At 58.1% G+C, this 26,161-nt stretch overlaps 1 protein-coding gene and 1 long non-coding RNA gene across 3 annotated transcripts in view; one reads left to right on the forward strand and one right to left on the reverse strand.

The window, feature by feature from the left end:
* Positions 1–711: 711 nt before the first annotated feature.
* On the reverse strand, positions 712–10,460 carry LOC136792226 (uncharacterized). Its single transcript, XR_010835694.1, has 2 exons — positions 10,225–10,460; positions 712–970 (listed from the first exon to the last, which is right to left on the reverse strand). It is a non-coding gene; the product is annotated as an uncharacterized lncRNA (long non-coding RNA).
* Positions 10,461–10,672: 212 nt separating this feature from the next.
* The window catches only part of CACNA1I (calcium voltage-gated channel subunit alpha1 I), a 115,313-nt gene continuing 99,824 nt past the window's right edge, over positions 10,673–26,161 (forward strand). Inside the window, exons 1-2 of one of the 2 annotated variants that reach the window (XM_067010240.1) lie at positions 10,673–10,960; positions 20,975–21,222. In XM_067010240.1, coding sequence (XP_066866341.1) covers positions 20,996–21,222 — 227 coding nt within the window. In that variant the 5' untranslated portion in view covers positions 10,673–10,960; positions 20,975–20,995. The remainder of the gene's footprint in view (positions 10,961–20,974; positions 21,223–26,161) is intronic. The other variant, XM_067010241.1, reaches the window with a different exon arrangement.

Here is a 26,161-nt window from a genome sequence, read left to right on the forward strand (position 1 = left end):
CACTCAGAAGGACATCCCTGCCGTCTCGGGCAGCTTCAGGATGCCCACTACCTCCCTGGACAACCGGGCACCAAGGCCCTTCCTCTCTCAGCCTCAGTTTTCTCATCTGCAAACTGAGACGAAGCAGGGAGGGAGGATTCTATTAAACTTCCCTTAAGGTTGCTGTGTGCAGTAAGTTTCTGTTGGAGAACTTGGAGACCTCTCCCTCTGAACACCTGCAACACTCTTCTTGCTAGAAAAGTCAATTTGCACCCCTCGTCTCCAATCCTCGGATATTTAGTCAAGTGTTTCTTCGGTTCAGCTCACTCACCTAAATGGAAGGGAAACCCAGTAAATGGGCACGACAGACCCTATGCTGGCTGCTGGGGATACTGAGATGAGTGTGGTACTTCCTGCCCTGCAGTGTCCAGCAGAGGGGACAGAGAAGCTAGGCCTAGAAGGAGAAAAGGGGGAAGGAAGGCACTTCAGGTGTGTGGGGGGAAACAGCATGTGCAAAGGCCTTGGAGGCATGAGACAGCATAGGGAGGGGGCAAGTGTAATTAGAGCATGGGGGGGGGCAGCTGTGTGCCCGGGAACGAGGCTCTGAGGCTGGCGTGTGATAGGGAAAGGGAGGGTTAGCATTCTTCTGTGCTCCCAGAGGAAAACAAAAATGTTCAAAACTGTCAGGAATGTGATGGAGCTGTCAGGAGTACATGAAATAGCCACGTACCCTGGGAAACGGAAGTCACAGCTCTGTTCTGTGACAGCGTGAAAACTCACAATCTTTTCATCAAGATGGGTAATAAAAACACAGGAAAACCAGAAGCGTTTTGGTTCAAGTCTGCGGAGGACGTTACTCTCAGCCTTCCCAGTTTCCGCCCTCCGGCCTGGATTCATTTGTGCGTGTCAACACTCGCCCAGATTTGCAGACATCTCACTCGGCCTCGGATCTGCGACTTGTCAGCCATCTTTGCTGTGGTGTTCTTGGTCACTGTGGGTATTTGAAAACTATGTCAAAGGAGAAATCGCTCTCTCTCCCTGAAAATCTTTGGCTGAGGCCACCTCCTTCACAATCCCTGTCCTTTGTCTCCATCTCCCCCTTCCTTCTCACCGCTACCTCATCCCTCAACCCTGCTGAACTGCTGGGAGAGGTCTGGGTGGGAATGGACCCTGTGCAGGCTGGGGAGAGGCCATGGAGAGGTTCAGCACCACGGACAGCGACACAGCCCACGATCTACAGGACGGGATTCTACAGGTTTATGACCGGGCCGGTGGGCTGGCCTTGCATGCGAACTCAGGAGGTCTGGGTGCAGGGAGCGGGGTTGGGGGCTGATGATGACAGAAGAGCTCCCTGTGGGTCCAGAGATGATTTCGCCAAGGGAATTCTCTTTCTCCTTTTCTCCCAAGACCCTCAGCCACCACCCCCTACCATCAGCCCCAGTTCCATTTCTTCCTTGTTCTGCAGGACCTGGCTTGTACTCTCTCTCGCTCCAAGCTCCACTCTCCCTTCTCCAGGCCCCAGCCTGCCTGCCCCTGGGCACTCAGTGCCACCGCCTCAGGCCCTCACCTCTGTCTCCTGCGGGAGTTTCTGGCTTGGCAGTCACAGGAGGCTCTGGTGGGGCTCATCTACTTGCATGCTGTGTGACCCTGGACAAGTGTCAAGCCCTCCCACCTGACCTCCTGAAATCAGAAAGGGGCAGTTTGGACCCTGTTATTTCTGAGCTTGGAGCCAAGCTCCATGGTCAGCTCCTGGCAGCCAATACACTGGTGGGGAGAGCCGTAGGCAAAGGCAGGATGTGTTCTGGTGGCTGCAGGAGGGCACAGGCAGGGCCCTGGGGGCTTGGGAGAGGGAGAGGCAGGGGCTCTGAGTGTGTGTGCCTGTGTGTGCTAGGGAGGGGAGGGGAGGGCGGGAGGAAGAACGCAGAGGAGCTGCTGGACCAGAACAGAAGAACCCCTTAGCCTGTATATTTAGCTCATCGAGGTATATAAACAGAAGCCTGGAGCCAACCTAACGCTCCACCCCCTGTCCCGCCTCCCCCCCCCCCCCCCCCCCAGTGAGTCATCAGCGCTGCTGCAGCTAAAGTTAGGCTCCAATCACAGGCTCCCTCTCCCTCTTTCCCTTCTTCATTCTCTGTCCCCTTACTGCCTCCCTGTCTCCTTATCTTTCCTCCCCATCTTTCTCCTCTCCTCTGCTTTCTCCCTAAATCTCTCTCCTCTTGGATGTTCTAAACTCGCTCCCTCCCTGATCTGCCCGTTCCCTCACTCTTTCTCTCTCTCCCTCGACTTTTCCACCTTCCTCCTCTTTCTCGTCCTTCCCTTTCCCTCTGTCTCTCTAAGTCTTTCTCCCTTCATGAGTGCCTTTGAAAAAGGGTATTTTTGCTCTTGTGTTTGTGTTTGTGTGAACCTAATAACAGTAGCGCTCAAGTGGCTGTGTGTACTTGAGAGGGAGTGTGAACGTATCTGTGCGAATTTGTGTTTTGCTGTGAGGGTGTATTTAATAAAAAGTCTATCTGTTTGGGTGTATGTGTGAGGCTGTCTGTGGTGTTTGTGGTGTACACACAGGGGTGTGGGGATTGTGTATCTCTGTGTTTCTTCTTCTTTGGGGGCGTGCAGCTCTATACCACGGAAGTGAAAGCAGTGGAGAACCCCTCTCCAGTTTTACACAGAGGCTTGGGGTGCGGGGGGGGGATGGCCAGGTCCCCAAAGACTGGGAGCAGGGTGGCTGCAAGCTCCAGACTATCTAGAGAGCGGACCCAGGCTGGGCTTTTGAGCTCTGTCGCTTTCTGCTGTGTGACCTTGGCCGGTCTGTTGGCCTCTCTGGTCCTTGCTTCTGCATCTGCCAGAGGAGCAAGGGAATGCATGGATGTGGAGGTGGTGAGGTCATGCTGGTTACCAGGACACCTGAGGCCTCTCCATCATGTGTGTGCTTTTTTACTTTAGTGGGCTGGCTCATACTGCTTCCCCACTGTGTATAGATAATTTGACGTTCAAACAGAATCGGAGGCTGGATTCTGTGACCCCCCCCACCCCCCACTGGAAGTGTCCCCCCATCTTAATCTGTGGATGGCTGCTCTCACCTTCAAGGTGCATCTTGAAAGCCACTCTCTGCAGGAAGCCTCCCAGATCACCACTGAGGATGTGCACCTGTGTCCTCCGTTCCCCCGTGGGCCCCTCAAACACCCTGACCGTGGTCTGTGTCTCTGCCCTAGATGGAGGGATTCCTGGAAAGGTTTTATAAAGGGAATGTGTGGAAGAGAATGGAAGATGAGAGATAGACGGAGGGGCTGAGGTAACGGGGCAGCTGGAGCCCCGGGCTCTGCTCACCCAGAGGGAGAAGTAAGAGTCTGGGCCCTCAGCTGGGTAGGTGGGCCCAGATGTCAGGGGCCATTTGCATCAGGGACCAAGGACCTGCTGAGAAAGCATCAGTCCTCCGGCCCTGGAGTGTGCGGAGACCGATGGGCCATGTCCCCTCCCAGCCTGGTCGCTATGCAGCAGCCAGGATGATTTTTTAGGGTCTGAGTCTGACCATGTCCCTGACTACCTCGCTTAAAATGACCCCGCCATCCTCACTGTCTATCTTTCTCCCCAGCTTTATTTTTCTCTACAGGCTGATCATATCTGATGTACTACATATTTCACATTTTTATCTTACGTATTTTCTGACCCGCTGACTACAATATAAGCTCCATGACAGGGCAAGGACTTCATTTTGTTCACTGCTGTACCCCCCAGGGCCTCAAACTGTGCCTGGCACATAGTTGGGGCTCAGAGAGGAGCTGCTAAATGGACACAGTGGCCCTGTTACAGCCTCCTGTGCGATATTCATTCATTCATTCATCCATTCATTTATTCAGCAAGCCTCTGCCACCTGCTCTATGCCCAGCTCTGGGCTTCTTTGCAGGGGTCCCAGTCCGGCAGGGGCAGGGCAACGTGCTAGGCCATCAAGTCAGGGTGGGGGTGAGGAGTGAGGGACCTCTGACTCGTCTGGTGTGACGGGTGGGGGGGGGGGGAAGAGACGGAGCCGGCCTTGAGGATGCAAAGGCGCTCTCTAGGTGGAGACATTTGACTGTGGCTTTTCATCTCCTCCTCTCAACCCCCAAGACCAAGGCCAAACAGAGGGCAGGACTGGGGATTGTTCTCCAAAACCCAGAGCTGGCATAGGTACAGACCTGGTCCCAGGGCTGGGGACCTGGGCTCCATGATTCTTCCCGGGGGGCCAGGGGTGGTGGGGGGTAGGGGAGTGGGAGGTGGGGTGAGATGGGTTCCACTTTTAACAAAGATCAGAACCTTAAAGGAAAGGAAGAATTTCGACCACGCAGGGAGCTCTAGGAGCTGCTTCCTCCAATGCCTATCCTGAGCCAGCAGGGGTCCCGAGGTTGCAGGGTGAGGGCTGAGGCCAACCTGTAGCAGCCTCTCCAGCCCAGGGCCCCTCTCCCACCCGCAAAGCCCCCAGTCATCTCTCCTTGAGGGCGACAGTGAAGGTGGCTTCCCGGAGGCCTGACGGCAGGGGTGCCAGCCTTTGTCCAGCGGAGGATAAAGGCAAGAGATGCCGGCTCCATTATTCTTTCTCCAAACGGCAGGAAGGGCCGAGAGAAGAAGACAGTGAGAGCATGTGTGCGGGGAGACTTACACACACAGGATGAAGACAGACGGAGAGTGAGCGGCCCCCCGAGTTAGGGAGACAGGGAAATACTGGGAGGAGAGGTGGACGTGGACAGAGGGGGGTGCAGCAAGAAAGACGGACAGAGTGAGAGAAAGAAGAAGACAGAGAGGCAGCTGAGGAGGAAGGGAGACGGGAAAGAGGAACAGGACAAAGGAGAAGCATTCCCACAGAGACAGAGACAGAGAGAAGAAAGCAGAGGCTGATTTCCCTTGGTTCCTCCTATCGATCTCCCCTCCGGCCCCATTGTGTCTCTGGTCTCTCCCTTCACCTCTCTCTCCCCGTGTCCTTTATCTCATACTCTCCCATCTCTCTCGTTTGCTGTGTCTCCCACACTGTGCCTGTCTCACCCCCCATCCCACTGTCTCTGCCTTCCCAGGCTGGGAGGAGCCCTGGGGGGCTCTGCTGGGGGAGACGTCAGGTACCACCGTCCACCTGGGGAAGGACCAGAAAGCAGGGCCCTCCCTCCTTAAGTTTCTAAGTCCTGTCCCTCTCCCTCCAAAACATCCCTCAAGTCTGTCCCCATCCCTCCTGTCAGCAGTACAGCCCAGGCTAGTTCGGTCTCCGGGCCCTAATCCTGCCTTCTGCGATGGGCTCTCACGGGGCACCCAGGTCCGGGCTTCCACAGCAAGCCCTGCTCCTTCACAGCCCGAGGCCTTTGCTCCTCCCGACCCCTGCCTGAGATGACCTTGCTGCAGTATTCTGCCAGGAAAGCCCTCGCCCACCCACTGCCCACTGCCCCCCACCAAGCCTTTAGAGGGTTGCTCTGCATGTGGAGCCTGCTGGGACCCTCCGCCACCAGAGAAGACGGCTTCCTTGTGGGCCCCCTTTCTCCACTGCGCTTACCACCAGTTGTCTGAGCGCGGCCATCCCCCTGCTGGGCTGGGTTTCATTTGTCTCTGGACATCCAATACCTGACACGTAGTAGGTGGTTCATAAATGTCACTGAGTGACCACCTGCAGTGACTGCCCACCTCAATTCCCTTATCAGTAACATGGACCTGGAAATGACTGTTTCCGTGCTGGCATTCAAGGAGCGCACTGAGCAAGTGCCGAGCGCCTACTGCATGCCGGGTTACGCACGCTGGATGTTGTGAGGCACAGAGGGGGTGACTGGCCAATGGTCAAGCGCTAGTCGGACGTTAGCGGGTTTCTGGTGTCCTGTCTGGGCTGGGGTCTGGGCGGGGCTGCCGTTGTCTTCTCTGACGTTCACCCTGGAATAAAGCTGCTGCCTCTCCTTGCCCGCCCCCCGGCCCCCACCCACTGCAGACTTCTGGGGCATACAGCAGCCCTGTCCACTGCGCCCAGACTAGGTTCTTCAAGCTCCATCCGGGAAGCTTCTAGGGCAACAAAGGCTGCTTTTGGCTGTGAGGCAGGGGTCTCCCACCTGGCAGGAAACGGGGGGTCCTGAGATCCGTCCCCTCTGCCTATGCCCATCTTCAGCCTCCTTCCTGGGCAGGTGGAGATGGGTCTCTATCCTCCCTCTTCTCTCTCCACACACACACACACTCACTCACTCACTCACTCTGGCACAGAATCCTGTTTCTGCTGCTCATTAGCTATGTGACAATTGACTTAATTTCTCCGGATCTTGGTTCTCCCATCTGTAAAATGAGCTTCATGATTCCTCCCACCAGGTTAAGTGGGGGGATGGAGGACATGGGCACCTGTCCGGGGGAGGGGCTGCCTCTCCTCAGCTGGGTAAGATGCTGGACCACCGCCCTTCCGGCCCGGGCGGGATTCCTGTGGCTGCAGCGACCCTGAAGGGATGCCAGTGTCCTCCCGGGCCCCTCTGGCCCTGACCTTTGCTTCTGCCAGTTTAGTCCAGTTGGGGGATGGGCTGGCTGACCTGCCAGGAGGCTGGCCTCGTGCACATCGGCTCCCAGGGGGCTTCATCCCTTTCTTGACATTCCCACACTGAAAACCCCACTCTCACGAGGCCTGCGTGCATCTAGCGACTTCCTGGGGGCTTGTGGGGAGAGCCCACTGGCACACCGGAGTCCTCCTCTGTGGGGGCTCCTCTCCAGGGGTTCTCCTTCCCTGTGACCCCATCTCCTCATCTCCTCTCCTCTCCCTTCACTCTCTGCTCTTTCCCCTCTGAAACTTCCGGTTCTTCTCTCCCCTGGCCAATCCAGCCACGACCCTCCAGACTGGGCTCTGGGTCCGGCTTGGCCTCTCTGAACCCTGCCTCTGGGGGGTCCAGCTTTGGCCCACCTTCCCTCTGAGTCTGACTCCAAATCTCTGCCCAGTTTCATCCGCAGTCAGCATTTCTGCTACCTTTCTATCTTGTCATGTCCTTCAGCCCTGGCACAGGCCCGGTACACAGTAGGTGCTTAATAAAAGCTCTTGGAATGTTGAAGTTCATTTTCTGCCGTTGGTTTTCTTCTATCCCTAGCTCTGATCATGGTGGGCTGCTCCCAGGGCCTGGTTCTTAGGCATCCAGGGTACTGGGCCGAGAGCAGTCCCTCTCCATGCCCTGGTGGAATGTGCTCGAAGCGGCACGGGGTGGCCCACGTGGGGGTATCTCAGGCCATCCCCTCCCTGCTCTAGTAGGTGGGGTTATTCTGCCTGTTGGGAATCTTGGAAACCTTGACTCTTAGAGTTTTTGAACGTTTTTTTTTAAAAAAATTAATTAATTAATTAAATTTATTTATTTTTGGCTGTGTTGGGTCTTCGTTGCTGCGCGCGGGCTTTCTCTAGCTGCGGTGAGCGGGGGCTACTCTTTGTTGCGGTGCACGGGCTTCTCATTGCGGTGGCTTCTCTTGTCGCAGAGCATGGGCTCTAGGCGCGGGGCTTCAGTAGTTGTGGCTCGCGGGCTCAGTAGTTGTGGCTCATGGGCTCTAGAGCGCAGGCTCAGTAGTTGGGGCACACGGGCTCCGTTGCTCCGCGGCACGTGGGAATCTTCCTGGACCAGGGCTCAAACCCGTGTCTCCTGCATCGGCAGGCGGATTCTTAACCACTGCGCCACCAGGGAAGCCTCAGAGTTTTTGAATCTCAGAATCCAGACGCCTTGTTAAGAGCACAGACTCTGGAGCCTGCTCCCCTGAATTCAAATACCAGCTCTGCCATTTATTAGCTGTGTGACCTTGAGCAAGTTACCTAACTTCTCTCTGCCGCTGGTTCCTCATCTATAAAATAGTAGTGACAATTTACAAGACTGCGGAAAGGATTAAACGCGTTAATAATATTTGTCAAGGGCTTAGACCAGGGCCTGGCACAGAAAAATGCTTTGTAAGTGTTTGAGAAATAAATCAGTGTGGATTCTGAGGATATCGGAATCTTTGTCTCTGTACTCTTTGGATCTTTAGGCCTGGAAGGGACCTATCTCATGTCCTAGGGCAGGAATCCTGACCCAGCTTCCTTTAGTCTCATCTTGCTTATCCCCACTGACAGGTGTTCCCTACCCTTCCAGCCACTACAATTGCTAGAAAGTTCTCCTCGGGGACGGGCAGAGAAGCCCAGCAGCTGCTGGAAGAGGGAGTGAGGCCCCAACAAGGATTGGGTCTTGTCCCTGGGGGAGGAGATAGGGAGCCTGGCCCAGCTGTCAGGTGGGTGCACTAGGGGACTCCGGGCTGGGGGCCATCACACCTACCTCCTGGCAGGGCCCTGGCAGGCTCCCGCTCCCAGGGCACGGCCGGGCCTAATGAGTGTGCACGGCTGCTGCAGCCTTCTGCAAATACCAGGCCCAATATAAATAGCAATAATGAATAAATGAAGCTCCTGCAGCCAGCAAGGGCCTCCAGGAGAGACTGCCACAGCCTTGCTTCTTGCGGAGACCTGGAATTGCACTCCCATTCGCCAGCAGGTCTGAGGGTCGCCCCTCACCAACAGCCCTTCCGTGACCTTCAGTCTATGTGCGCCCTCCATGTCCACAGAGCCCATCCCAGTGCTGAGCGGTGGGGTGGACAGAGGAGTGAAGAAGTGGACAATGAGGGTTTTAGTTGAAGCATAAAGCATTTAGGTTGGACATAACGCAGGACTTCCTGCCAGTGTGGATGCTTGAAGGAGGCTGGGAGGGGTTGTTAGTCCTGGCGAGACAGGGAAGGGACTTGGATCATGGAGGGGGGCGCAAATTTCTCCTTAAATCTGAAACAGATCAGAGATGCAGAGAACAAAGGAGCTGCCCCAGGAGGTGGTGGGATTTATGTCACTCCAGGTATGCAACTGGGGTGGGGGCAGCTGAGCAGTCACTTTGGGAGACCGTGACTGAAAAGCCCCAGTCCTGAGAACTCACCGTCTGGTGGCTTCTCAGGGTCCCGTCCAGCCTTTGAACTTAATGTAAGTGTTGCCAGAGGAGAATGGAGAGGAAGCGAGCGATAGTCGACATCTTCTCCCTGCCTTGCTGCCTGATCTCGTTCACTCTCCCAGGCCTGGGGCTGTCCAGCGGGGCACTCAGCCGGTCAGGGCATGGAGTGCCTGCTCTCGCCACCTCATTCCCACCTCCATGTCTTTGCGCATGTCCTTTCTCCCCTCTCGATGCCATTTCTCCACCCACCCCCTCTCCTCTTATCTCAATCCTGCACAAGCCTTTGAGGCCCGGTGCAAGCCTCTGGCCTTTGATGAGGTCTTCCCCGAGACTCCTGATCTGAAGCCCACTCTATTCTGAAAGAAATCCATCCCACCGGTGGACACCTTCTGGTCTGCTTAGTTCATGCCTGTGAGACACCGCCTAGCCTGGTGTGTGCTTAGAAGACCTTGTACTGTGGTCTGGTGACAAAGGTTTGTCTTGTTTCCCTGGACAGACGGAAAGGTAAGAAGCGATGAATATTTGCTGAGCACCTACTATGCGCCAGTCACGGTGCTAAAACCTTTTTAGACTCCTCTCATTCTGCAAAGTGAAAACTTTTACCCCCATTTCACACATGAGGAGCCTGAGGCTCAGAGACCTTAAGGGGCTTGCCCAAGGCAAGTCAGGAAGGGGCCAAGCTGGGATCAAGCCTGAAGGTACCTTCACCCAACATTCTGTCCATCTGCCAGACCAAGCGGTACCAGGTCAGGCTTCAGTATCCCCCCACCACAGCCCCCAGCTCAGCAGGATGCCCCCACCCACCAACCTCCAATAAGATGAAGTGGGGGTGGGAGAGCTGAGCTGAGGTTCCTGACCCCTCAGGCTCCTGTGGCCTGGGCTGCCCAGGGAATTGGCAAGGCTGGGGCATTTGCAGCTGGAGAGAGGCATCTGTTCCACTTGGGAGCCCTCTTGGGAGCCTTCCTGGAGGAGGTGGCTTTTCAGCCAAGCCTTGAAGGGTGGGAAGAAGCTGGATGTGGATGAGAAGAGGCGAGGCTGCCTGGGCTGTGGAGTGACCTTTGGAGCTGAGTTCTAGCCAGGCTCCACCTTATAAAAGCTGGTGGTCTTAGATGGGCAGCCCCTCTCTGGGGCAGTGAAGGACCCTCCCCACCCTTCTCACAGCATCTCGGTGAGAATCCGGACTGTAATGTGGCCAAACCAGGCACCTGGGGCTTGGGAGTGGTCGGTAATAGGGTCCGTCCCTTTTTATGCATGACGCAGCCCCAAGGTTGAGGGGATAGGACCCTCCCCCAGGCACGACCCTGAATTTTAAGGAGGTGGCCTCAAGACTGGGACCTACCTGTCCACTTGGGAGAAGTGGGGGCTCACCAACCGTGGCCGTCAGTCTGTCTGTCGCCTCCACGCCTCCCCCCTCCAGCGTCCCGCGCCTGCAGCTTTCCCCGAAGACATTTGGTGTCAGTATAAGGACGGCTTTGCCTCGCACGCGACGCGGCTCGGTCTCGCCGCTGCCGCACGTCCCCGCACCGCCGGGCGCTCGGGCTCCTCCGCAGCCCCCGCCGCGCGCAGACCCCGCGCCTCGAGCCCGGGGCCGGAGGCGCGAGCGCAGCCGCGCCGGGCGAACCCCGCGTCCCCGCCCCGAGCCGCCGCCCGCGCGGCTCCCCTCCGGGCACTTGCCCGCCGCTCGGTCCCCGCAGCGCCCCCGCCCCCGCCCCCGCCCCCGCCCCCGGCCCCGGCCCCGGCCCCGGAGCGCCGCGCTCCCGCCCGCCCGCCGCCTGCCGCGCGCTCCAACTCCGGCTCGGTCCGCGGCTCGTCCGCGCTGCCGGCTTCTCGCCGCTCGCCGGAGCCGCGCGACACTCCCGCCAGCCCGCCGCCTCCTCCCGCCATGGCCCGGGCCCCGGGGCCCGCCGCCCACTGCCCGCCGCCCCTCGCGCCCCGGGGGCTCAGCTGATCCTGAATTGGCGGGGGGCAGCTGGCGGGGCTGCGGGTCCCCCTCGATTTCTGTCTTCGGGGGGCCGCGTCGCCCCTGTGGCTCTAACGTGGACGACCCCCCGCTGCCCGGCCAAGTCCATGCCAAGGTAGGTGGGGTGGGGGCGGGGATGGGGGGAAGGGGAGGCAAGGGAGGGCTCCGCTCCATGCCAGTTTCTTGGCGCGTCGGGTTCTTTCTTTATTGAGGCGTTTATTTATTTATTTCTGGGGACCGGTCCCTCACCCGCGCGTGCCCATCAGGCCGGCCCCCCACCCCGTGCCTTCGGGGTAGGTGCCTTGGGAGGAAGGACGGGAAACTTTGACCGGTCCCTTCTCTAAGGCCACGAAAGTTCTCTCGGTGCCAATGCTGAAGCCGGCTGAGCCAGCGCTGCAGAAATTTATTCAACAAGTCAGGCTGCCGGCCGGGGGCTGTCAATTCCTTTGCCCCTAAGCTGCTGCGGCTCTGCGGCCAGCGGGACCATAGCTGGTGCCAGTGTCCAGGGGGCTGAGCTGGGAGTGCTGGTGGAGGGAGAGCCGCAGCAGGGGATGGAATGGGGGACATCCCAGGCAGCCTTTAACTTTCCTCGAGGCCCGGGTCCGTGGGGGGGAGAGCCGGCCCCCTCTCTGGTCAGCACCCAGGGGGTGCCCAATTCCTCGGTGTAGGAAGCCAGGAGGGGGGTTGGCGCTGGGACTCTAGGGGGTAAAAGGAATCCTCAGCAGGTCGGGGCTGGTTATATAATGAGTGTTCATGATGATCGGGTTTTAACTGTCTGCTGGGTGGTGTGTGTGTGGGATGTGGGGGGCAAGAGGCCTTGGCAGGGAGTGGGAGGGCCTCTGGGGGAGGTCATGATGCCTGGGGGAGGGGGCTCTTGGATGGGCCCAGGCGGAGGCGTCAGTCAGCTGCTCTGCTTGTGTCTTTCTTTCCCTTTAGGGTCCTGGGGGCTCCTGAGCCCTGGATGAGACTGGCATTTGGAGAGAACCCTGAGCCGTATTCTGGCCCTAGGAGTCTATGTTCTGGGCCCAGGTGTATGCATGTGTGCGTGTGTCCCGATTTGCGTGTGTGTATGAGAGAGAGAGAGAGAGAGAGAAAGAGAGAGGAAGCTTGCTTGCGTCTGCCGTGCAGTGTGATGGGGTCTGACACGCCATGTGAGCAGAATCTGGGGTGCTCAGGTTGGCCTGACCAGGGAGCCAGTCCGTCCTTCTGTCTCTCGCTGCCTGGGGGATTTACGCAGCAGATACTGGCACCGCCTAGGCCTCGGGTGCTGTGTAGATGGAGCTGTGGGTCCGTGGGCCAGGCCCCGCGGGAGGGGCTCTCGCGGAGGAGTTTGGGCCTGCTTCCCCACCGTCTCAGTCCTCAGGCCCTGCCCGTGCTGTGCGGCCACCTCTCGGATCAGTGTCTCCCCTCAGCCCCAAGGACTGGCTTTGGAAACTCTTGTCCACCCTTGAGGACAAACTTTCTGTTCAGGCTCCAGGACCCCGGCCTGGGATAGGGACTGGGCGGGGGAGTCTAGAGACCTCCCCGTCCCCTTCTCACCTCCACCATCCGTGCTGAGACCAGAGCGAGAGGATCCAGCAGGTGTCAGGGCAGGTGGCACTGAGTGGGACCGATTCTGGGGCTGCAGGCTGGTGGGCAGGAAGAGGAAAAGGGAAGAGCGCATCCTGGGGGGATTGCTGAGCTGGCTGGCACCAAACTCGCTCCCGCCCTCCCCAACACACACACCCCGGGGCCCTGGGTACCACACCAGGACCTCTGAGCTCCGTGCCTGGCTTCTCAGAGCCGGCCAGGCCTGCCTCCGGAGCACTGTGGAGAGCAGCTTGGGGGAGGGGCTACCGGCCTGGCTGAAGGTCCCTCCTGGTTCCTCTGACCAAGGTTCTCTGCCCCCTTCCCCTCCCACCCCCATTCCAGGTGCTTCTGAGAGGGCATCTTCTAGGCCCACCAGGGGGCACCAAGCAGCAGTTCCGTATCCCTGTGCCCTGACTCCCCTTGACCTTGGGTGGGGAGGTGGCTGCCAGAAGCCCTCCTCTCCACTCGCTGCTGTCTGTCGCTGGCTCCAGACAGCCTGACCCTCGTGAGCCCACAGCCAAGCTGGGAGCAGCTTCAAGGCCTGGCATGGCTGCAGCCTCCCTGCGGTCCTGGACCCAGACCCACATCCTGAACCCGTGGGGGGCCGCCTCCGACTCTCCTGCCCTTGTCTCCCTCCACTGTCGTCTCTGCCACCCTCACCCTGTGCCCCGAGTGGGGCTCCCCAGGAAAGTCTGCTTCTGGGCGCTGCTCTGTCCCACCTCCAGCAGCTTCTGAACAGGGTCCAAGGCAATAACAGGCCCTTGTGGGGCTCCTTGAGTCGCGTCTGTCTCCCCCTCGGCTGCCTTGTTCTCTGGGTGCCCAGCCCCCAGCTCAGGATGCTCCAAAACCTTGTCTGGAAAGAGAGGCTGCTGGGCTGGGTTGGGGCTGCAGGGGGAGCAGCGCCCTCCTCCCCTCCCCTCCATCTTCTCTCCCCCTCTTCTGGCTCCCCCTCTTCTCTCCTATCCTCCCTTCCCCTTGCTCCTTTCCTACCCCTCCGCTCCCTCTCGTTCTTTGCTACAGAATGTTTTCTTCCCGAACGTTCCCAGGATGTGCTCTTGCCTTGTGCCCGCAATCCTTATGCGCCCAGGAGTGCTACGGCTGGGTTGGGGGCTCAGAGACAGCCCAGGGAGCTGGGGGCATGGTCTGGGGGCACATGTTCCATGATCCGTGGTCTTTGGATCTCTGAATGTGTGAGTGTGTAGGTCTGTGGGTCTTTACGTCCATGGGTCTGTGGATCTGTAGATCTGTGGGTATATGTGTCTGTGAACTCGTGGATGTGTGGATTCATGGGTCTGTGGGCGTAGGTTCGTGGCTCTGGGGCTCCTGATATCCAGAAAGATGTGGGCTGAGTCTCTCCCCCTCATGGCTGCCAGTCTAAGGAAGGAAGAAAACAAAGCTGATTTCCTGATTCCCTTCTCTCTCTTTCTCTTTTGTATTTGTTAAGCACCTACTATGTGCCAAGCTCTGTTCTGGTCACTGGGGGACATAGCAGTGAACAGAAGGGAACGGACAAAGTCTTGGAGCTTCTGTGCCCCTGGGAGCAGCCTGGGGCATCCCCTGTGCTAGCTGCCGTGTGGGCACATGGCCATAGGGCCTGATTTCTTCTTGTGCTCTCAGAAAGGAGAACCAGGGCTGTGTTTGATGCATGTGGGGAGGGGTACTTTGGAAGCACGAGGTGTTTGGATACCCTTGGAGCAAGTGCTGGGAGCTTCTGGGGCTCCTTGTGCAGGAGAGGAAGAGAGGGAAGTGGTTTCTCCAGGGTGGAAGCCACAGTCTTTTGGGCCCAAGGTCAGCACAGCCCTGGCCCTGCCTTGCAGACCTTCTCCTTTCATCTTGGAGGCCCTCCCTCTACCAAATCCCCCTTTCCTGCACTCTGGCCTGGGCAGCCTCGCTGATGATGCTATTTGAGAAGAGCCTCAGGGCTTTCCCTCTCCTCACCCCTGACCACTAGCCCTGATGAGCAGTCAAGGCTGTGTTTCACTCATCGTCGGTCCAGGGACTTAGGCCTCCACCCTGGATCGCTCAGCTCTTGTCCTGGCCGGGAGACACGTGAGCCAGTCCATGGTCACAGGCCTGGCCCCGAGGGGCCAGGCACTTAGCATCAGGGGAGCATTGGCCTCTCGTAAAATTGGGATAATGACTTGCACCTTAAGGGATTTTTGTGAGGCTTAGAAATGTCTCTACAGTGCCTAGCATGGGGCCTGGTACAGGGAAGCCGTTTTTCTTTCATTAAGGTACTTTCTGAATCTCTTTTCCCATTTGCTGTCCCTTTTGTGAGGGAGAGGAAGAATCCTGTTCTGCATTTTATACAAGAGGAAATGAAGCTTGCTGAGACTATACGATGCAGAGAGGGTTAGAGGTAGGACTCGAACCTGGGCCCGGAGGCTCCTGACCCAGTGCTCTCCTACTAGAATACTCTCCCTCCATCAGGGGCCACGTTCACCCTGATTTGTGCACTGAAGTAAGACCCAAGGTCCTAATTACTGCAGAGTGAGTGAAAAATGATCAGCAGAGTCACCTGCTGGGAAATGTTGAAACACACTGATCAAGATTCAAACACAGCCTCACTTGCTGGTACTTGTCATGAGGCCGAGGGCCAACAAACAAATGATGATGCCTAGTGACAGACACATGGACAGGTACTGGGGGAGGGGGAGGGGGAGGGGGCTGCAACCTTCTGTATACAGCCCGGCCTGGACAACCCTTTAACAGGGAACCTGGATTTGGACCTCCCAGATCCAAATCCCAGCTCTTTGACTAAGTAGCTCTTGACCTTGGGAAAATCCCTTAATCTGTCTGTGCCTCAGTTTCTTCCCCTATAAATTGGAGAGGGCAAAAGTGCTTACTTCACTCGGTTGTAACGAGGTGCCTGGCACATAGTAAGTGCTCAACAAATAATGTTGGCTCTGAGTCTTGTTAGCCATCATGGGAGGGGTTGCTGATCCAATTCATTTAACACTGCAAAACTGGGAGGGCGAGCTGTTGATTTTGGTGACAGAACCAAGGTGGCTGCAATATGTGGGCAGGCTTTGCCGGCCAGACCAGAGCAAGTTTTGTGTCAGGTTCTGCACTTCGAGGCCAGATTTCAGCCATTCCTCTTTAGGCTAGAGGAGCCTTGACTTGGCTGCAGCTCCCCTGAAGACGATCAGAGGGGCCCAGTGGACCACATGCCCCATAGTTGCTTCGGTCTGACTGGGTTGCCAGCTGGGCTCTGGGGCTCCCAGACTGCATCAAGAGAGATCCATCTCTGTCCCTGAATAATCAGGCAGGTGACCTGTCTGCTCTACTCTGGGAGACTTGGTGCAAACCTGGTCCAGTCCTTGCGGAGGAAAGGAGGCAAACTTGAGCGTGACTGGGGAGAGGTCCCAAGGAACAGATGAGCTGGAAATTGACACCCAAGGAATGCATGAGGGTGCTGGTGACAAGAGGCCTGGGGCAGATGAGGCTTGGGGGTGGGCGGGCTGCCGTCACACATCTGCAGGGCTGTCATGCAGAAGGGGGAGCAGACAGAGGGTTCCAGGGGCTCGGAGACACCGACTGGAAGATTCCGGGAGGCAGGTTTCCCGCAGCCTCATAGAGACTTTTCTCCAGGCCTCTAGATGCAGGCTCTGCTTTGGTGTGTGTGGTGTGTGAGTGGCTGCTGTGGTGTGTGTCTGTGTGTCTGTGATAATGAGCGTGTGAGGTGTGTGAGCGCATGTCTGTGTGAGTAAACGTTGTATGTGTCTGTGTGTGAGTGTGTGTCACTCTGGGTGTGTGCCTGTGTGTGAGTTTGATCGTGTCTGTCTGTGAGTTTGATAGTAAGATGGATGTCTGTGTGACTGGGTGTCGTGTGAGTGTGTAACGGTATGTATGTCTCAGCTCTGGGCGTGTGTGCTTGTGTGTGTGAGGGTATGTGTGAGTGTGACTGTGTGATCTTTGTGCTGGTGAATGTGTGTGGTGATGATTAGGCCACTTCAGGGGTCCCAGTCTTTTCAGAGGTTCCCTGTGTAAAGATCTGGAGCCCACAGGGTCTAAAACCAGACGCTGTGTTTCTGGGACGCCTATGTTCCAGGGGTCTGGAATTGCGTGGCTGATGGCGCTTACAAGCGTGGGAGACCATCACGGGCTCATTGTGTGCTGGCCTAGTGGCTGGTGGCGTGGTCAGGTGCTGATGTGTTACCCCAGTTCACCCTCCCAGCGAGCCTGCCACGGAACAGCCGACACCCTCATTTTATAGACAGGGTATCCGAGGTCCCTGCCAGGCTGAGCCATGTGCCAAGGGGGGCTGGTGTCAGAGCCGGGACTCTGACACAGGTCTTGGCTTCCGGCGCCAGCGCTCTGAAACACACACTACAGAGTGTAAGGTGACCGTAATTAATATCTTGGGCCTCTAAGGTTCTGGGTGATTCTAAGATATTCTGATTCTGAGATTCCTGGATTCTAGAATTCCCGGACTGAATTTGTAGCTTGTTCTTCGAGCTGTGACATTAGCTGATGTGTGGTTGTTGACAAAGGGATAAACAGGTTGCTTATTGTGTGTGTGCACCTGTGGACACACACGCATGCACATACACACACGTGGCCTGGGGTGACCCGGCCAGGCCTCAGGTCCTTCTCCACCAGGACTCTGAGCTCTGCAGACACAAGGCTTCCCCATACTACACTCTAAAGGCTCTGGAAGGCTCTGGGAGGCAGATTTCCCCAGAGACTTGGGAAGACTTGGAGGGTCTTTGCCCACACTGGGGGTCTCGGCTGGACCAGCAGCTATATCTGCACTGCCTGGTGACTTAGGTGGGAGGGAAGGGCTGGTTCCAGGGCACCTTCCCTTGTCCCAAAGTGGTGCCTGTGATGGTTCAGCGCTTGGGCTCAGGGGTTGCAGACCTGGACTGGGACCTTGACTCTGCCCTATACTAGTTGCGTGGTCTCGGGCACTGCCGGACTTCCCTGGTCCCTGGTCTGCTTCTCCGTGAAGTAGGAATAAGCATGGTCTGTACGTCATGGGGCTGTGCTGGGAATCGACAAAAACAATGCGTAGAAAGCCCTCTGCCCATTGCCTGGTACAGGGTCCGACTCAATCAGAGCCTCTGTGATGCTGTGATGATGGTGGCGGTGGTGGTGACAGTGACGGCGGTGATGGCGGTTCTGGTGGTGGTGACGGTGGTGATAGCAAAGAGAGGGCTGGGGTGGCAGCCCCGGGGGATGGCACAGCTGGCCCCATACACGCTTGGACAGCCACCTTCGGGGGTCCTAGAGAGCCTTTCCATCGAGGTTACGTCGCCTCTTCACAGGGGCCTCTGCAGAGGGAGGCAGGAGAGGAAGCTGAGCTTAACGGAGAGGAAGGCTGAGGCTCCAGGAGGCCAGTGGGGTCAGCAGTGGCGGGGGGGTTCTAGACACAGGGGGGTCCTCCTCCTGCCCCTGCTCGTGGAGGCCAGTCGAGTTACGACACCCACTGCCTGCGGGGCCCCCTGGGACCATCTAGAGGGAGGAGGCTCTGGCTGTGGAAGCAGCTCCGACTCTGGGGCCAGATGGGCCTGAGTTGGAATCCACCAATGCTGCCACCTAAGGCAAGTCCTCTGCTCTCTCTGAGGCTCCATGTGCAGACAGGTTGGAGCCCAGGGGGCCCCAGGGGCCAACTGCCCAAGAGCCTTCCGCTGTAGGCCCAGGGGCAGCTGGGGCCACGAGCTGGGCGGCAGGCATGGAGCAAAGGCAGCTGGGAATGGCGAGCAGGCCCGAAGGCTGTCACCTGGGCAGCCGCGAGGGGTCCGCGGTGGAGGCTGGGTGGGCCCTGGGGAGCGGGTTGGTGGCTTTGGCAGTCGTGGTCTCTAGGAGCCCCGCAGCACGCGGGGAGAGGTGTGAGGGCAAAGGACAACACAGTGCGACAGCTTCGAACAGGGCCGAGCGAGGCAAAGAGCAAGTTGGTACAACGTGGACGGAGCTGAGAGGGAGGAGAGGAGGAGGCTCTGTGTGGTCCCAGAGGCCCCGACAGCTCCTTCCACCTCTGCGGTTGCAGGCAGGACTTCGGCAGAGCTAGGTGCGGTGATACGGGGGCCAAGGCGAGGCCAGGCTCTCCTGCCTGTAAAATATACCTCAAATCCACCGCCTTCCTTTCACCTCCGCCAGCATCCCAGGCCAGCCCAGTCCATCTCTCTGGTCTCCTTCGGGCATCCTTGCCCCACCCCTGCCCCTCCACCCTGTCTCCCTTCAGCCCACAGAGGGACGGCTTAAAAACAGAGACCAGAGCAAACCAGTCCCTGCGTGAAAACCGTCCTGTGGCTTCCTGTTGCGCTTGGACTAAAACCTGAGCTCCTTCCGTGGGCTCACAGTGGGCCCTGCCAAACTCTTCAATTTCATCCCCCCTCCGTGCCCCTTTCTCAGCCACACTGGTCCCGTTTCTGTTCCTTAAATGCTGAGCGTTCCAGCCTCCCAGCCATTCCTGGTACCTGGGGGGCTCTTGCCCGAGACCACCCATGGCTGGTGACTTCTGATTCTTGTTTCTATCGTAAAGGTCTTTCTTTAGAGAGGCTGAGGTGGGTTCTCCCCACCCCCACCTTTCTTCCTTGTTTATTTACTTCCCAGCACTTTTTATTTATTCACCAAATATTTATTGAGCACCTAGTATGCCCCAGGCACTGTTTCAGGCTCTGGGGGATACAGCAGTGAATGAAACAGACCACAGTCTCTGCTCTCTTACAGCCTCCTTTCAGGTCGGGAGACAGACACTGAATCATAAATACATAAATTTTACGGCACGTTCGGTGGTGATAAGAGCTATGGAAACCCAGAGAGAAAAATGAATTGACCCGTGTGCCTCTTTCCCTTGCTGGAGTGAAGGCTGAATGAGAGCTGGTGCCCAGTCTGACTTCTTCACCAGCCTAACCCCAGAGCCCTCACAGTGCCTGCACACAGTAGGTGCTCAGGAAATAATTGTTGGACAAATGAACGAATCGTCAGGGCCTGGGAGAACGGCGGATGGGAGATGGGGAGAGGGTGCTCCCCGCAGAGGGAGCCGTGTGAGCAGAGACCGAGGGGAGGCAGCCGCCGCCCTGGCACCTGACGGGGTCGAGTTTGTCGGGAGCGAGGGCCGGTGCGGGGAGCAGTGGACTTGGGCTGGCACGGCGGCGAGCAGACCTGCAGCCGTCCCGGGGAGGATGTTTTTCCGCCCAGTGGTTGACACGTGGAGGGCCGAGGTGCCTGGGAGCTTATGTAAGGCCCGTGGCTGTTTTCCTAGAACCAAGAGCAAAGCCCTGAGCTCCGGAGAAAACTCTGCCTGTCTGACCAGCCGGGCGAAGTGGCAGGAGGCACCAACTCCCAGGAGCCAGAGAGATGTCCAAATGTATCAGCTCTGGGCGGCTCAGCTGACTGCCCAGCGGCCGCGGGCGGCAGCCGGGTGGGTGCCAGGGATCTCTTACTCCTGGTGCCCAGCCGGGCGCTGCCAGGGTGCCAGGGCCCAGGAGACCCCAGTGGGTGAGGATTCAGGGATTGGTAACCTCTTGGGTGAGGTGCGGAGGGGCGGGCCCTGCCGTTGGCTGGCTGAGGAGGGGCTAAGCAAGGCCCCAGTCAGTCATCACTGAATCTGGTGGGGGCTGGTGCTGGGCTTCTGGCCCCTAGACATGTCCTAGTTCAGTGCGTAACCTTGGCATGCCCCTCCCTTCTCAGTCCCTCCATCTGCTAAATGGGCCTAATAAGGCTTCCGGGGTTGTAATGAGCATTAGACGAGGCTGCGATGTCAGAGTACCTCTGTGTTGAAGTCACGACCAGCTACGTGATTTGCAGGGCCCAGCGCGAAATGAGAATGTGGGCCCTTTGATCAAAAAGTATTAAGGATTTCAGGCTGGTGACAGCCGGGCTTTAAACCAAGCACAGGGCCCTTCTGAGTGCTGCCGTGGGTGGGTGCCCGTGTGACACACCCAGGAATCCAGCCCCGGTGGAGCTCTGTCTCTGCTGTTACCTGGCTGTGTGTCCATCCTGTCCCTTCTCTGAGCCTCAGCTTCTCCATCTGTAAAGCAGAGAGGTTGGTGTGTGAGGGCTCTGGGTTCTCAGCTTTGTGGGGCAGTGGGTGGGGGTGCCTCTGGGCTCAGCCGTAAGTCTCGTCTCAGATGTCACTTCCTCGGGGAAGTCTGCCCTGATTCCATCCTGGCTTGCCCGGGTACGCTGGTATCTGGTCCCACGGCACCCCAACCTCTGCTCTGGAACACACATCATCCTGGCAGTAATGTCTGTCTTTACGATCACTTTCACCTTTTTCCTGCAAATTTTCTTTACCTCCATGATGCAATAAATACACAACTCTAGTCTCATTGGAAAAAACCAACCGACCAAGCAACAACTCACAACGGTATCACAGCTACACTCTAAGAAGGTTTTGTTCTCCCCACTTTCCATCTCCCCAAACCGAGGCTCAGCAGGGTTGACCAGACCTGCCCCAGGACCACCAGCTCTTTCCTAATCCTCACGGCCAGAGGGAGGCCGAGGGCCCTGAGGCTGGGCTGTCTGAGCCGTGTCCCCCTGTCGGGGGCAGGCGGGTCGCGGAGTGACTGCCAAGCTTGTCCCCTGCCAAGTGCCATCTCTTTTTCTTCCGCAGGGCTCCCTGCTCAGTGCCGACATGGCCGAGAGCTCCCCTCTGCCCTCCTCCCCTGCTGCAGCTGAGCCAGGAATCACGGAGCAGCCCGGGCCCCAGAGCCCCCCTCCCTCCCCTCCAGGGCCGGAGGAGGAGCCCCTGGACGGAGCCGATCCAGACGTCCCTCACCCAGACCTGGCGCCCGTTGCCTTCTTCTGCCTGCGACAGACCACCAGCCCCCGGAACTGGTGTATCAAGATGGTGTGTAACCCATATCCTTTGCGTGGCCTGGGTGTGTCTGGGTCCTGCCCGGGGCCCGGCTGTTCCCTCTGGTCGGGGGGCCTGAGGCCGCAGGGCTCTGGTGGTGGTGAGAGCCAACACACGTGCTGGGTCAGGGGACACCTTGCTCGGGCCGTGGAGCTCGGATGGATGAGGACCTGGTGTCCAGCTGATGTGAATGTTCTGGAAGTTGCCGACGACCGTGGGAGTCAGTGCAGTGTCTCGCTGGCTCAGGAAGCCCTCAGGTGTGAACCTCAGGTCTGCACCGGGACGGAGGAGGCAGACCCTGGCCCGTGGCCCAGCTGCCAGTGGCTGAGCCATCTGGTGGGTGGTGACTACAGGGGAGCATGAGAGCCTGATGGGGAGCCCAGGGGCCTGGACTGGAGGCAGCTGACCCCAGCACGCAGGGCGAGGCTCCACCCACCTCGCCTCCTACAGTTCTTCCCGCCTCCACCTGCTGCCTCTTGTCTGCTCCAGTCACCGCTGCTCAAGACCCTTTACTGTTCCCATTGCCCTGCAGGAGCAGAGCAAAGTCCTAACCAGCCCCCCTAGGCCCTGCCTCGCTTACCTCACTCTGCTTCCCGAGCTCTTCCAGGCCTCAGGGCCTTCTCACATGCTCTTCCCCTTGAAATGCTTTCCTTTCCTCTTCACCTGGCCAGGTCCTTTGCTGCATCCTTCAAATCACAGTTAAGTGCCACCTCCTCAGGGCAGCCCTCTGTGATTCCCCCTTAGCCCCTCCGTTTTATCAGCCCCTCCGTTTTAGCCAGTATGTGATTCTGAATCTAACCCTTGCCTCCTCCAGGGTGCTGTCAGGTGATCAGGACACAGACCAAGCCTGTCTTGTTCACTGCAGGACCCCAGCACCCGGCACAGTGCCTGGTGCACCACGGGTGCTCCTGTAGTGTTCGCTGGGGGCGTGTTGGCAGTGTCCTCGCTGGGTCTCCAGGAGTGAATGGAGCGGAGGCTTCATCATGGGGCACTCAGGCTGGGCTTTCGGGTCTTGGGATGGGGTGGGGAGGGGGATGTCATTGATCAGGTGCTGAGGGTTTCAGGCTTCTTCCTTGGCCAGAAACCTCCCTCCCGCCCCTCGTCCTTGGGAGGGAGCTCAGGGAGGGGGCAGTGCTTAACGTAGTACTTCTCAGTGCGGGCTCGGTTGGCATTTTGGGTGTGACAGTGTTTTGTGGTCTGAGCTGCCTTGCACAGTACAGGACACTTGGTGTTCCTGGTCCCTAAATATTGGTAGGTAGTGGCCCTCAATCATCGTGACAACCAAAAATGACCCTTCGGGCTTCCCTGGTGGCGCAGTGGTTGAGGGTCCGCCTGCCGATGCAGGGGATACGGGTTCGTGCCCCGGTCCGGGAGGATCCCACGTGCCGCGGAGCGGCTGGGCCCGTGAGCCACGGCCGCTGAGCCTGCGCGTCCAGAGCCTGTGCTCTGCTAAGGGAGAGGCCACAACAGTGAGAGGCCCGCGTACCGCAAAAAAAAAAGAAAAAAGACCCTTCGCATTTCCGGACGTTGCAGGATTCTGCTCCCCATCAAGAACCCAAAGGAACATGGTGGACATGTAGGCATCAGGGTCAGGACCAGCAGGCCTGGGAGCGGGCGGGGCGGTGTGGGGAGTCTGCCCCAGACAGACTGTCCTGAGCGCCAGTGTCCCTGGAGCCGAGGGGCCCTGGCTCAGAGCCAGCTGCCCTTTGAAGCTTGCTGCTCCCTGACTCAGCTCCTCACCCAGCCCTGAGTCACCGCCTGACTCACCGGAGAGCCAGAAGGCTGCTGGGACCCTCCACAAGCTGGTGAGCTGGGGTGGGAAAGGTCTGCTCACCCAAACGTCAGCACCACTCCCTGCCTGCCTGGCCTGGGCCTTGGGCATGCACTGTCAGCAGGGTTTCAGCAGGGAGGACACTGGGTCTGAAATGTCAAGGGGTCCACGGTGCTGTTTGGGTTTTTTTTTTTTTTTCCCGTGGTGCTGACTCATGGGTAGGTGGCGTGTGGAAAGCATTGGGAACCAGGGTGAGACAGACCCATGGGATGGTTCTGCCTCTTATTTGCTGTGTGACCACAAGCCAGTTTCTTAGCCTCACTGATCCCCAGTTTCTCCACCTGTCAAACGGCGGTGGTATTTAACCACTTCACAGGATTGCACTGAAGACCAAAGCAGTACATGATGCGAAAATGGATCTTAGTAAACTCGATAAACTGCTACACATGTGGTTATCACTCTTATTACCTGTGCCCAAAAGGTGAACAGAGCCCTCACATACAGCTGAGCAAACACTGCTCGTGGGAGATTCAGTAACACATTGGGCATCAAGTCTTCAGATAGAACGTAATGCCTTCAGAGGACGTTGTTTCCAGGGAAAATCAGATTCTATCTCTGTGATTTAGGTACATTTGTGTCCGTTACGCTGCTAGTACCCATGCCCTCACCCGTGCAGACACTGCTAATCGATAACAGCATCCTCCAGCAGGGCACCCGCGGCAGCATGACTAATCAGCTGGAAACCTATTTTCCGCCCTAGATTAGACTCTGAGAGCCTTTCTTAGGCGTGTAACTGGCTGCATGTGGGAGAAGGGCCAGTGGTGGGCTGTACTCACTCTAGTTTCCCTTCCCTGAGCTTTAGTTTTCTCATCTCTATAATGGGACGATTAAAGGTGATTAGAGATGGGCTTCCCTGGTGGCGCAGCGGTTGAGAGTCCGCCTGCCGATGCAGGGGACACAGGTTCGTGCCCCGGTCCGGGAAGATCCCACGTGCCGCAGAGCGGCTGGGCCCGTGAGCCATGGCCGCTGAGCCTGCACTTCCGGAGCCTGTGCTCCGCAACGGGAGAGGCCACAACAGTGAGAGGCCTGCGTACCGCAAAAAAAAAAAGAGATGATTAGAGATGATTCCTGCAAAGCACCCAGCCGTGTGTCCAGCACAGAGGAGGGCTCAGGAATGATAATAACAAGAGCTGGCGCTTACTGTGCTGAACGCTTTGCCTGAAGTATCATCTTTTAACCCTTATAACCACCCCAAGAGGTGGGTGCTGTCAGAGGCTCAGAGAGGCTGAGTAACTTTTATCCAGGTTGTGCAGCCAGGATGTGGTAAAGCTGGCGTGAAATCCTCAATTTCTCTGAATCCCAGGCTCAGCTTTTATCCAGGACACGGCTGCCCCCTGCGGAGCCTGGAGACGGGGTTCTCCCCACTCCACCGGAGCAGGGATGTTGGCTTTGCAGTCCCAGGTGGCCGGGCAAGGGTCTTCCTGGGTTCCAGTGTCTACCTTCGGCAGCTGCCTCACTGTGCCCTGCCAGGGGCTGCCCCCTGGAGGAGTTCGCAGCCCCCTGCCTTCTGGCATGCTCCTGGCTGCTGTTTCCCCGGCACCAGCCAGCGCTGAGTCAGCGCTTCCGCCGTGGCGCGAACCAGCCATGCACGGTGGAAGCCGGTTGGCTATGAAGGCTGCCTCTCTGCTGGGCAGGGGGAGGGCGCCAGCCTGGGCCGGGAACGGGGAGCCGCCAGCTGCCAGTGACCTTGGATAAGTCACTTCCCCTCTCTTGCCCTCAGTCTCCCTGTCTGCAGGTTGGGGATACTTGGGCAGTGAAGTCAGGAGAGGCTGCCTGGGGTGCCCATTTCCCTGCTGCCTTTGTCAGGAAACATCTCAGGGGTGTCTGTGGGGACGGGGCTCCATGTTCCTTGTGGGGGGGCTCACTCGCTCTGTGCTTTCATGGCTGTGGTCCTGGTTCTCATCTGCCGCTCTGTCCCACTTCTGTTTGCTTCTGGTCCCCTGCCAGGGGACCCTCTGCCGCTAGGGTGGGATCTGTGGGTGCTCTTGCTTTGAAGTCCACCTGGCTGAGACCCCTGCCTTGCAGACCCTCTGAGCCCCTGGGTCATTACTGGGCAGGAAGAGGGCCGGGCCCACGGTCTCGTCATAGCCCTGTGGTGCCAAGCCTTGTACTGTTCACTGTGAGGGTTCAGTGTGTTGGTTCTGGGGTGAAAGGGATCTTGTTCATCCATCCTTCACTCACCCATTCATGAGCTCGGTCAAGAAGCCTTTACTGAGTGTGTGCCGTGTACCAGCCACGTGCAGAGGACAGCTATGGCCATTTGGGGCAGGAGAGGGTCACTCTGGCTCCCTTGGAGAGATGTCAGCCAGGAGACCATCATTAGAGGGGACCTGTGGGATGGTGACAAGGGATGATGGTGGCCCAGGGTGCTGGTGAGGTCTGGAGAGGGGCGTCTGAGTGGAGGTGTGGCTGCTTTGGGGTTGGTGTTGGAAGGAGAGGACTTAGAGGTGACCGCTGGGTCTGTGGCTTGGTTGAGTGTGAATGATGACCTGCTCCTGGCTTCTTGGCCGAGAGGCCTTTGTCTTTGCTGAGCCTCTGTTTGCTCATCTGTGAAATGGGAGCCTCTGCGACATCCCCCGCCGCCACCGCCACTTGGGAATGTCAGGGGGTCCAGTGAGAATTCCAGGGCAAGCATTGACTGGGCAAACTGTTAAGTGAAGAGTGGCAGCTCTGTGCACTGTGGAGCTGATGATGGAGCTCTCAGGGTTAGGGTGGCTTGGGTGCCCTGGTTTAGGACAAGAGTCCTGAAGGCTGGCAGGGAGCTGGGCCCCGCGTCTTTGACGATGGTCTGAGAAGGTTGTGGGCTGGGCTGCGGTGTTGGCGGGGGTGGGAATGTGCTGGCTCTTGCGGGGAGAGGGCATGATGGCTGGGGAGTGAGACGGGGGCAAGCCTGAAAAGCCCAAACCATGGGGAGAGAAATGGAGCCGTCACCAGCAGGAAGTCCTCTCTCCCATCGCCCTGCTCCCCTGCTCTGGCCATTTAGTCCATCCCCCTGCCTCTGGTGGGCTACCTCTCAGTCCTGCTGCACCAGACGGGGCCTTGGGCCTCTTGATAAGGACGTTTAGGGCCTCTGAGGGCTCTTGACTATCAGGAAGTCCTCCTTAATCTAACCC

The sequence above is a fragment of the Kogia breviceps genome, chromosome 12, assembly GCF_026419965.1.
Source record: "Kogia breviceps isolate mKogBre1 chromosome 12, mKogBre1 haplotype 1, whole genome shotgun sequence".
In the NCBI taxonomy this organism is placed as follows: domain Eukaryota; kingdom Metazoa; phylum Chordata; class Mammalia; order Artiodactyla; family Physeteridae; genus Kogia; species Kogia breviceps.